The sequence below is a fragment of the Ursus arctos genome, unplaced genomic scaffold (assembly GCF_023065955.2).
Source record: "Ursus arctos isolate Adak ecotype North America unplaced genomic scaffold, UrsArc2.0 scaffold_25, whole genome shotgun sequence".
In the NCBI taxonomy this organism is placed as follows: Eukaryota; Metazoa; Chordata; class Mammalia; order Carnivora; family Ursidae; genus Ursus; species Ursus arctos.
In genome coordinates, this window is record NW_026622930.1 from 14,813,831 (window position 1) to 14,826,539 (window position 12,709).

General features: G+C 39.1%; 1 protein-coding gene across 2 annotated transcripts in view; it reads right to left on the minus strand.

The window, feature by feature from the left end:
* SPATA7 (spermatogenesis associated 7) overlaps nt 1-8,428 on the minus strand; it is a 29,859-nt gene extending 21,431 nt beyond the window's left edge. The window contains exons 1-3 of one of the 2 annotated variants that reach the window (XM_026515495.4): nt 8,248-8,428; nt 2,153-2,227; nt 187-282 (exon numbers count right to left, since the gene is read on the minus strand). In XM_026515495.4, the coding sequence (XP_026371280.1) occupies nt 187-282; nt 2,153-2,227; nt 8,248-8,266 (190 nt within the window). In that variant the 5' untranslated portion in view covers nt 8,267-8,428. The remainder of the gene's footprint in view (nt 1-186; nt 283-2,152; nt 2,228-8,247) is intronic. The other variant, XM_057318687.1, reaches the window with a different exon arrangement.
* Nucleotides 8,429-12,709: the final 4,281 nt, after the last annotated feature.

A 12,709-nucleotide genomic window follows, 5' to 3' on the forward strand; every position in this document is an offset into this window, starting at 1 on the left:
TTGATAAAAATGGCATTCTAAATTTTCTACATATGAAAGTTAGAGTTAACAGTTGATATCTCACCACACCAACACGAATCCATTTATATATAATGTATTCATTTTTGCTTACAGATTTATCTTAATTAGAAGTGAAGCTGAGGGTTTAAATTGGGTATAGAAAGTTCACATTTGCACATTTTTTACCTTTGGCTGAAAGGATTTTATTATAGTGAACAGCCATGTGATTCTTGACCAGGTGGAGAGTACTTAGTCTGAGAGAGGAGGAGTCAGTGCAAAAAGCTAAAAATTAAAACATATTTAATCATTATATATTTAGAATTAATATAAAAATCATCACGAGATAAACAAGATACTGATTATTAAGCTCATTTTTATAAAATGTTCTGAAAATTAACCATGGACATACTGACATATCTGTGGTGCTGAATATGTCCTAGCCTTAATCTTCTTGCACTGGTAACTGACAAGCTATTGACTATTTGGGTTCAAACCTTTCTAAGACTGAGAGTTTGGGAACAGATTCTAGAATATATCCTTATATTTACAAAACTGTTTCTTATTGACAGGCCTCAATCTCATAACGAAAAATGTTTAGCCACTTGCCTGATTATAAAATAATGTTAGCACTGTTAATAGCTGAATAAATCAAACAAATTTGAAACTCTAAAATACTATGCAAAGATTCTTTTCTGAGAGGCAACTTCTAATTTTACACCTGAAACCACCATCAGTTTACTGCACTCTTCTTGAATTAATAAGACTATCTTAAGACAAATACAGTCACATAGAAATTCCATGACATTAAACTTTTCAATCTCATCTAAACTGTTTAAATCTTAGAAATTTATGTAAGTATAAATGTATAAAATGTAAATAAATGTAGGCATAACTTTTAAACATTAAAAACCGATTTTGAGAATACATACATATAGTTCAAAAAAATCAACAGCTAAAACAGTTTCATATAAAGACTGAAAAATAAGTGAATTTCCTGCCATGACCCCTAGCCTCCCCTCCCAGAAGTATACTCTGCTACTATTTTTATTCATTCTTCTAAGGAAATTCTATGCATAATACAAGGATATACAAAAATTATAAGCTTGATACTATTACTACTATTAAAATTTATTGAATAGGTACCATGCATGCATTGTTCTAAGCTCTTAACATGTAGACACTCATTTAGTCATTATTATCACCATTTAATAGAAATGGAAACTTAGGCAGAGAGATGTGAATAAGGTCTTCAAGGTCCCACAGCTGATAAAGGACGCAGTTTAGATGTGAACCCAGCCAGCCTCCTACTTAGATCTACTAAACCTATACCAGCTCCGCAATAAATCCTTAAAAAAAAGTTAGCAAACTACTTATTGCTGTTCATTCAGCTTTTCTAATGTATGTATACATCTAGTTTTAAATTTTTAGTTAAAAATAATTTTTCAACATTTATGACTCTGATCTATGTGTACATATACTTTATTACAAGAAATAAGTTAATTGAAAATGTGATCCTTCTTTCACTTTTAGAGGAACCAGTATCAAAGATTTTTCATGTAAATAAGGAGAAAAAGACGTCCAATTATTTTGCCTTAAAAAACCCAGAGTTTAAATTTTGAAGCTATAATTATAAAAATATATTTTAAGTTCACATTAAAAATTTAAAGGCTTTAAGATGTGAAAATATAGAAAATACAGATTTCTTTTTCATAGAATTTAGAAATCCAGTTGGAAAAGTAAAATCATAGGTGTTTACTCCTGATACAAAATGCATTTTTCAAGTGTTCTTTTTCTCTGCACAGCTTTTCCTTTTCAGTGCAAGTGTCTTTAAAAACCTCCTAATCACCATTTTACCAAGGAAGGTGTGCGGGAAGCCAGGGTGGTCTGCCAGTACAGAGGAGAGCAGGGCTGGAACTGCAGCAGGGAGCAGGAGGTGGCCAGGGCCACATCCTGGGCACAACACTAGTTTGAAAGGATGGCTTCCTAAATTCCCTCATCTCAAGAATTCCTATAATATTTAATTGTAATTAACAATATGAAGTTCAATACTGATTAAATGAAGTAATTTTTCATCATGTCCTATAATTTACAAAGGAAACAAACACTCAACCTTTCAACACATAATCTTTTACCACTTAAATACCTCACTTACCATTACTTTTGGTGCTCAAGTGTCCTTTAAACAGGCATGGTGGACCGTATCTGGGAAGGACAGAGGTTGCTCTGACTTTTAACAAAAAAATATAGATTAGGATAAATGAAACACAACTTGTACAAAAACAATAATATTGAATATTTTAAAATAATAAATATATCTTTGATTTTAACTATCAGAATTATTTAAAATCTTATTCAATCAGCAATGATACAACAAAAATTCTGCTGTAAAGATAAAAGGCTTTCTCTTTTAAGAAAATAAGTTGTTTTCAGAAAAGCTGTGCCCTGAGACTTCAATTTCACTGGATAAAATGAAAAATACCTCAATTATGTTATTTGATATATATTAATTTTATTCTGTACACACTGACCTACCAGATTTTTTAATGATTTGGAGATAGAGGAAACTGAGGTTTTGAGTTAATACATATGTATAAACCATTTCAGTTAATCATAAGTAAGTCTGTTCTTAAAAATAATTTTAAGAAAGTAATCCTCTCACAAAATAGTTTAGTAAATTAGAAATTATATAATATAATGTTACTATGTATAAAATAAATATATAACAATGTCAGAATCAGAACTTAAATTAAAAGATGTCTTAAGGTTCATCTCCTTCATCCCCTTGTTTGGATCTTTACTATCTCTCCTAAAATCAGTATCTCATCTTTCAGACCAGAGGGATTATCAGGAAATTAGATATATACCTCATTACAAAATTAATTTCCCTCCCCCAAAAGTGGATTGTTTTGAGGGGTAACCTTCAAGATAAGAAGGCTGAGTTACAGAGTTTAATGGAATTTAACATGCAAAATATGAATAGTGTATCCTTAAGACACGTTTTAAGAGGGTAAAATGGTCAGTCTGCTATCAGGTGGGCTGCTAAAAGCTAAAAAGGTCTAGAAGGAACACAAAGTCTGGATGAAATATGGATGATTAAAAACAGAAAGGTAACTAAAATCCAGGACCAGAGAACAAAGCCTTCTAGAACAGACTAAAGTAAAAAATACTTGAGATCTGATTATCTGAGAAGATCCTTCTCTATCACAGTCCAGAGAGCAGGAAGGAAAAAAATTAACTTATTATTTAGGACAAGACAGGTCAAGGTGATACCATTTGAGTTAGTAATGATAGTCATGAAATTAGCATAGTTTGTTTCTACCAGGAAAGAAGGGGATCTGAGACCTAAACACACAAAAGCAAAATGACCAACAAAACCTCTCCAGCAAACCTTGTTTCTCTGGAGGAAAACAAAGTGTTTCACATTTTGCCTGCTCAGAATCCACTGACCCTTTATCTGGAAATAGGACCTCAACTTGCACTTGGGGAGCCACTCTTCCCTCACTTTTAGCCCAAGTAATTCAAGTAGAGCTTATTCTACTGTTCAGGGGTGAGCATATAATCCAAATCTGACCAGTTATGTTCAGTGAATCAGGAATAACTATGTGATCCAAGTCCAGTCAATGAGATGCAATCCTGGGACTTTTACTGGAACTATTAGGAAAGAGATACTCTCTCTACTGGGCTGGAGCCCAGTGTAAAGACAGAAATAAGTCTGGCACTCCTGGTGGCCATCTTGTACCATACAGGGAACCTGTCTGAGAATGAAGCCTACAAAGAGAAAGGGAAGAGAGAAAGATTCCTGGTGATTTCACTTGAGTCCCTAGATCTAATCAGGTTTGATGTTACTAGATGTTTCTTTACAGGAGCTAAAAATTCTCTAAACCAGTTTGAACTGGGTTTCTTCACTTGTAGTCAAAAGCTAATTTATTGAATACTAACTGTGCCAGGCAGGTACCGTTCTAAGCACTTGGTAGCTATAAATTCATTTAATCCTTACAACAATTTTATGAGATAGGTATTATCATTATTCCCATTTTATATGAAGCACAAAGAGGTAAGGCATGTACTTTGCTCAAGACTACACAACAATTATGTGTAATAGACTCAGATTTTGGATCTGAATCCAGGGTAACTTGATAAATATTGTATGTTCTGACTGTTCTTCCGACCAGCCATTTCTCCACCTCTCTTCCTTTCTTGGACCTCCCTATTCCCTGAGACAATATTGAAATTAGGCCAATTAGGGGCGCCTGGGTAGCGCAGTCGTTAAGCGTCTGCCTTCGGCTCAGGGTGTGATCCCGGCGTTCTGGGATCGAGTCCCACATCGAGCTCCTCCGCTGGGAGCCTGCTTCTTCCTCTCCCACTCCCCTGCTGCTGGCTGTCTCTCTGTCAAATAAATAAATAAAATCTTTAAAAAAATATATATGAAATTAGGCCAATTAATAATCCTACAACGGCCTCTAAGTGTTCAAGTGAAAGGAACAGTTGCATGCATCTCATTTTAAATCAAGTTAGAAATGATTAAGCTTAGTGAGGAAGGCATGCTGACAGGTAAGACATGTCAAATCTAGGACCCTTGTGTCAAACACTTAGGCAAGTTATACATGCAAAGGAAAAGTTCTTGAAGGAAATTAAAAGTGCTATTCCAGGAAACACATAAGTGGTAAGAAAGTGAAATAGCCTTATTGTTGACATGTAGAAAGTTTTAGTGGTCTGGATAAAAGATTAAACCAGCTATAACATTCCCTTAAAACAAAGCCTAATCCTAAAAAACAAAAAAACAAAAACAAAAACAAAAAACGCAAAGCCTAATCCAGAGCATATATATCTATATATCCCAATTCTCTTCATTTCTATGAAGGCTGAGAGAGGTAAGAAAGCTGCAGAAGAAAAGTCTGAAGCTAGCAGGGATTGGTTCATGAGGCTTAAGGAAAAGAAGCCATCTCTATAACATAAAAGTATAAGGTGAAGCAGCAAGTTAACCAGAAGATCTAGCTAAGATAATTAATAAAGGTGGCTACACTAACCAGATTTGCAGTGTAGATGAAACAGCTTTATACTGGAAGAAGATGCCATCTGGGACTTTCATAGCCTCAGAGGAGAAGTCAATGCCTGGGTTTAATGCTTCCAAGAACAGGGTGACTCTTGTTAGGGGCTAATGTGTAGCTGCTGACTTTAAGCTGGAGCCAATGCTACTTACCATTTTGAAAATCCTAGGGCCCTGAAGAATTATGCTAAATCTACTGCGCCAGTGCTCTATGAATGGAAAAATAATGCCCACATGACGGCACATCTGTTTACAACACAGTCTAATGAATAGGTTATGGTGTTGTTTGTTTGTTTTGTTTTGTTTTGTGTCTCTGGGTGGGCTCAATGGGTATTTTAGGCTTACTGTTGAGGCCTACTGCTCAGAAAAAGATTACTTTCAAAATATTACTGTTCATTGACAATGTACCTGGTCCCCCAAGAGCTCTGATGGAGATGTACAATGAGATTACTGTTCTGTTTTCATGTCTGCTAACACAATATCCATTCTGTAGCCCATGGGTCAAGGAGTAATTTCAACTTTCAAGTCTCATTATTTAAGAAATACATTTCATAAGGCTATAGCTGTCATTCCACTGATGGATCACGGCAAAGTATACTGAAAACCTTCTGGAAAGGATTCACCATTCTAGATGCCTTTAAGAATATTTGTGATTTGTAGGAAGAAGTCACAATACCAACATTAATATGAATTTGGGAGAAACTGATTCCAACCCTCATGGATGACTGAGGGGTTCAAGACTTCAGTGGAGGAAGTACCTGCAGATGTGCCAGAAATAACAAGAGAACTAGAATTAGAAGTAGAACCTGAAGATGTGACTGAATTGCTGCAAACTCACAATAAAACTTGAACGGATGAGGAGTTGCTTCTTTTTTTTTTTTTTTTTAAAGATTTTATTTATTCATTCGACAGAGAGATAGAGACAGCCAGCGAGAGAGGGAACACAAGCAGGGGGAGTGGGAGAGGAAGAAGCAGGCTCCCAGCGGAGGAGCCTGATGTGGGGCTCGATCCCGTAACACCAGGATCACGCCCTGAGCCGAAGGCAGACGCTTAACGACTGAGCCACCCAGGCGCTCCAGGAGTTGCTTCTTAAACACAAGCAACGAAAGTGGTTTCTTGAGATGGAATCTATTCCTGGTAAAGATGCCGTGAAGATCATTGAAACAACAACAAAGGATTTAGAATACTACATAAACTTAGCTGATAGAATTAACTCCAGTTTTGAAAGAAGCTCTCCTGTGGGTAAATGCTGTCAAACACATGCTACACATGCTACAGAGAAACCACTCATGGTCAATCGATGCGGCAAACTTCAATGTTGTCTTCTCTTCTCCCCTCCCCTCTTCCCTCTCCTCCCCTGTCCTCTTTCCTCCCTTCTCCTCTTTCCTCTCCCCTCTCCTTTTCCTTTTTTTCTTCCCTTTCTTTTCTTTCTTTCTGATTTCATTTTTAAAAGTAATCACTACACCCAGCGTGGGCCTCAAACTCACACCCCGAGATCAAGAGTCACATGCTCCACTGACTGAGCATGACAGGCACCCCCAACGTTGTTTCATTTTAAGAACTTGTCATAGTCACCCCAATGGTCAGCAACCGTGACCCAGACCAGTCAGCAGCCATCAACACTGCTGCAAGACCCTCCACCAGCAAAAAGATTACTACTTGCTGAAAGCTCAGATAATGGTTAGCATTTTTTATCAATAAAGTATTTTTAAATGAGGGCACATACATTTTTTCTTAGACATAATGTTTTGCATACTTAATAGATTACAGTGTAGGGCAAACACAACTTTTATATACACTGGGAAACCAAAATATTCATTTGACTCACTTTATTGAGATATTTGCTTTATTGCAGAATGGATTCTGCATTATCGCTGACATATGCCAGTGTACTTGAAATTTTACATACATCCTTTCCCATACTCCCACCTCTGCCATGGGATAGTAAGAAACAATGGCTTTAGGGTTGCACATTCCTCATCTGGAATATAAAGGCTGTTCTGCCACTTACTGTGACCTTGGCAAGTTATTTACGATCTCTTAGTTTATTTGCTGTGAAATGAGGATAATACCTATCAAGAGATAATTTGAGAATCATTTCTGGTACACAGCAAGTGTAGCTTATGTTGCAAAATTTCTAAAAACCATAAAGGCATGCTGGTTTGCTTTTTCTGGGATTTAGGTTGATAGAGTGTCAGAATATACAGTTTGCTCTCAATGGATAGTAATCTCCTATACTCAGAACAGCAATTATTTTGACCAATGATTACATAATAAAGGCACACTCGTATTCAAAGCAAGACTTATTGCAAGGAACCACCTAGCAGCTTGGTTTAAAGATACTTTTAAAAGTGATAATTGGGAGGGAGAGGATCTGGAGATGACTTTATCTGGCTTGAGGCAAGAACTCTACTTGCTCAGAAAATATGAAAATGCAAATTATTTGGATTGAGCCAGTTCATGGAGATTTAAAGTTATATGGCCCTAAGAGTTCCACCCTGATGTCCACTTGACCCAGACAGTATTCAGCAAAGGGCAGGTGTACACACACAGCGATTATGGATTAGTCCTTTGCCACTAAAACTATAGCCAGTAACAATGTATCATTTGGAAGCTTATTAGAAATGCAAAATCTCAGCGCCCACCAGACCTACTGAATCATAATCTGCATTTTAACATGATTCCCAGGGGATTCCTATTCACATTAAAGTTAGAGAATCCCTGAGGTACTTGTTTTGTGGGGAGGGAGGTGGTTACAGAAAGAAGACTTTGTATTTACTGATTACTTAAAATATGCCAGGAGTTAAATATTATCTGCATTTGATTTTCAAGAACTCTGACATGGATGTTTTACTGCCACATTCCAGAGATGAGGAAACTGGGTGTCGCCCTTGAGGAGAGCAGGGGGGCTTGATCTGGGGCTCTGGGAGGTCTGACTCCAAAGACCAAATTTAGTTCCTCTGCCTCGGAGTCACCGAGGTACAAAAAGGCTGCATGCCCCCGAGTTCAGGCGACCCGGGTTCTAGCAGTCAGGGCCACAAATTCTGAGCAAGGAAGGCCCCTGTTGTGCGCGGGGTAACACCTGGGTCAACAGTGGCGACTGAACAGGGCTACCCGCGCACCCGCGACCCGCATCCCGGAGCTCAGGCCCGGAGCAAGGGCCGGCGCGAGGCGGCCGTCACCGCGAGAGCTCCCTTTACCTCTCCGGCTGCCATCCATGCTTAGTTTCTCTTGCAGCCGCCGTGGGGACACGTTGGGACCCCTTCGGTCCTTCCCCGGGCCGGGCCAGGCCCCGCAGCAGAGGATTGGCGCGCGGGAGCCGGCGCGAGGCCACAGCTGCTGGAGACCGTCGCCAGGCCCGTTGCTAAGTGCCGGGGCCAAGGCGCTGGGATTGTGACGTCACGGCGCAGGGACGTGCTCTTCTGCAGCCCCGCCCCCGGGGGGGTACCCGGAGGGACGCGGGGAGCAGTTGAGGATGGGGGCCCTGGGCGGGGAAAATATCCCGAACATCTGTCTGTGGCTCCGGGATCCTGCCAGTCGTCCACAGAGCGGCCTCCTGTCAGGAGCCAAGTCACCAGCACCTGGCAGGTCTTGTCCCTTGCGGGAAGAGCAGGAGACAATGTGGCCTTGTCTGGCATCCACGTCTCCTGGGTCCCGGAAAAAAAATCAAACGCAAATGTTGGTTGAGGTCAGGGTAACATTTAACCAGGTCCAAATAGTTAAATTTCAAAGCAGTGCGTGAACATTTGGATTAGTGAAAATCCTGGGGATGAAAAAATCTATATATTTACATCTTGATTTTTAACCTCAATAATCAGTTTGCATTTCCTTTCTGCTTACTGAGCTCTACTCCTCTTGTCTCCCTACCCCGGCCATTTTCATCTTAAGGCTCCAATCTGGTATTTTTACGCTGGAAGAGAGTTGCAATATGAGCAAGGTGTTGATTGGTGTGGGGCTTTCTACAATTTATTCAATTTTGAAGCAGTTACCTACCTTTGGATCCTTGGAAATAAGATCAGAATAGGGCAGGTAGCATTCTGTAATGTAGCACTCGCTTCTCACCAGTGGCACCACTGACATTTTGGGCTGGGTGCATAATTCTTTGTTGGGGGAGGTGCCCTGTACATAGTAAAAGATGTTTAGCAGCACCCATGGCCTCTACCCACTAGATGACAGAAGTAACACCCCCCCACCTCTGGTTGTGACAAAAATGTTTCCAGATATTGCCAGATTTCCTGGGGGAGGAGCAAAATTGCACCCCCTTTGAGAACCACTACCGTGATGAAAAAATACTGGCTTTGGAGTCAGATGTGTGGAACTTTTCTGCCACTTGCCAGCTTGATCCTTGTTTGGAAATCTCTCTGAGCCTCAGGCTCTTTTCTAAAATGTAAATGATGCTACTGACATTGTAGTTGCAAGGATTAATATGTACACTGCCTGGAAAACAAAATGAGGTTTTCAACAAATGATAGTTTTTCTCTCTTCTAAGGAAAAACTGGGATGTCAGAAAAATTCAGATATAAGGGAATAAGTCAGGAATCCTATGACAAGGAAAGGGGAATAAGAACGAAATTCAGTAACACCCGAACTCCTAGTTCTCTAAGACTAGGGAAAGGAGAAAGACAAAATTTGAGGAATGTGTAAGTATGTGTGATGGCTCTGTGGCCCCAACAACAAAGGTCATTTAGAAGGATACAGGGGCAGAGAGTCAGATGTTACCCAGAGAATGAAAACTCTCTTGTCTTCTTATTCACTGATGCTTGAAATCCCTATCTAAGAACATGAAGCCTTTTATTCCACTACTAGCATCTGGAAAATACCTTGCATATAATAGGCCTCCAGTAAGCATTTGTTAAATTGAATTAGAGCAAAAGCTTCAAGGGCAAACACCCCTGGGAGAGGTAACACAGTGACTTGATTCACACAAAGGTGATGCCAGCTCCTCTTCTGAAAGTAAATTTTAGGATGAAAAGTAGATATTGCTTTGGAATAGGAAAGAATCTCCAAGACTGGGAGAGTATTCTGGAGACAACATTGCTTGTTATCCAATTTCAACAGAAGCCATTTCATCTCATTATTTAAGTATTTTGTTCCAATTCTTTAAGAATTTATTTTTTCTCTCCAATTTTAGCGGTGAACATATTATCATAAGTTCAATTTGATTTGTCCTTGGCTTTCACTCGGTGTGTATAAACAAAAAAGTGATGATCCTTTCTGGTTGCTATTCCCAGGAGGCAATCGTGATCATAGGCAGATGTATGCAGCCAGTATGGGCTTATAGTAGAGTTAGTTCCCAGCAACACCCTTCCACTGGGGGGAGGGAGTCACTACCAGGTGCAATAGACTTGGAGACTTGGCATTCCTGAAGACCTTTTGTGGTATATTTAAATATGAATTTCATATTAAGAAATTATTCCAATGGGGTATTTTTTATTGATATCTAGAAATTTATATATTCTAGAAGGAAAATCTTTTTCTTCCCTAGTGAATGGGCATGCTTACTTTTATTATTGGGTTTCCCTTTTTGTCTTAGCTGACAGGAAGCTTGAAACTAAGATTTATGCTCAGTTGCAATAATTATTCATAGCCTATTTTTCTATTTATCTCTAATTCCCTTTATTAGGCAGGTGACTTTTTTTAATGGCTCAACTAAACCTATATTTTATTGGGGGAGTTCTAAACCCTTTGGAACTAGATATATGAATAAAATAAACTATATATCATACATACCATAATATATAGTTTAATACATTTAATAGTGTATTTATTGCATTTTATTTTACATTAAAAATGTATATTATTATCCATCCATTTAATCTATATATTTATAGATAACCCTTAGTTTCATAATTCAGAGGATTCCTGGAATTCCTGTTTGTCTGTTGGGACATGCTTAACACTGCAGTGAAAATTATCCAATAAATGCAATAAAAACAGCAAGATGTAAAAGCCCAAGATAATCTTTTTCCATTCATTGGGTTCTTATGAACATATTTTAATCCCTAAAGTCCCTGAAGGACAAAAACAAATATTTAGGAAAAAAAAGATCAGAATAGGGCAGGTATATTTTTAAATAAATAAATAAAAGGGCAGAGTAAGAGAAATAGAATTACACGATGGGTGTGCATTTTGTGTTGACTTCAGTTTCAAAACAAAATCCCTTAGGTTCTGGTGACTGAAAAGCACTTGAGACCTATTGAGCTATTGACAATCTCTTAGTCATTCTCCAGTCAAAATACTGTAGCTATTGATTCATCTAATACCAAAAGAGAAAACAGAATTTGCAGCTTGGAGGTATTATCCTGTTAGCAAGAAATGGATTAATTTGTTGTTTGTCACTAGAGGGGGCTTTAAGAAAATTTTAAGCTGCATCCCTGTTAGGAAAGCAGCCAAGCTGAGATAATATTAACTTATAAATCTTACTCAAGGAGTATAAGGTATAACTGAAAAACTTTTTTTCTTTTCTTTTCTTTTTTTTTTTTTTAGAGAGAGAGAGCACAAGCAGGGAGGGGAGGCAGGGGGAGAGAGAGAATCTTAAGCCAGCTCCACGCCTAGCTTGGAGCCCAACGTGGGGCTCAATCTCACAACCCTGAGATCATGACCTGAGCCGAAATCAAGAGTTGGGGGGCGCTTGGGTGGCACAGCGGTTAAGCGTCTGCCTTCGGCTCAGGGCGTGATCCCGGCGTTATGGGATCGAGCCCCACATCAGGGTCCTCTGCTATGAGCCTGCTTCTTCCTCTCCCACTCCCCCTGCTTGTGTTCCCTCTCTCGCTGGCTGTCTCTATCTCTGTCAAATAAATAAATAAAATCTTTAAAAAAAAAAAAAGAGAAATCAAGAGTTGGGCACTCAACTGACTGAGACACCTACATGCCCCCTGGAAAACACTTTTAAAAGTGACTCTCAGGTAGAGCTTTCCCAATTATAGTTAGTGACATGCACGCTGAGTTCTTTTTTGAGCACAAGAAAAAATGATTGTGTTACCTAAAGGTCCTTAATGGATAAAAAAAATCATCGTCAACCTAGAATTGGTTTTTCTTAATTTTATTGTCAAAGCAGGGGAGAATGGAATGACCATAATTCCCTATAAAGCAATATGTGCCTAACAGACGAAAGAGAGCGATAACAGGATATACTGACCCCAAATGACCACTCCGAGCTCTAGTAAGGCATAGAACTCCGATATCTGAGTGCAGACATACTCTTGTACACAGGAAGTGATCACTCCCAGAACTATAATGCCACATGGAGTTTGCCCTGCATTTCATGTGTTCCATTCCACACCTCATCTTCATTTTTCCTACCGGTGAGAAGAGCACAGAATTATGGCTCTGTAGGCAGCTTAGCTGCTACTCGTTAGGAACAAAGGAGTCACTCATATACTGTGGCCCTTAAGTGAAGGCTGCTAGAACTGCCGATATGAGGCCCACTGACACCTGTCACAGTCCTTCACGGCTCCAGCTTCTCTCCAGCTGTGTTCTTTAAATCTTCTCGTCCAATTAAGAGAACAAGTCTCTGTGAACAGAATTTAATCATTCTGTGGTTACTAGGTAACCTGTCCCCAAAGCCCAGGAAGAGCATTTCATCTGTTCTTCACTGCCAATCAGCTGCCACAAAATACATCAGGGGCAATGCTCAGCCGAGAGGTTTGATAATCTCCACCT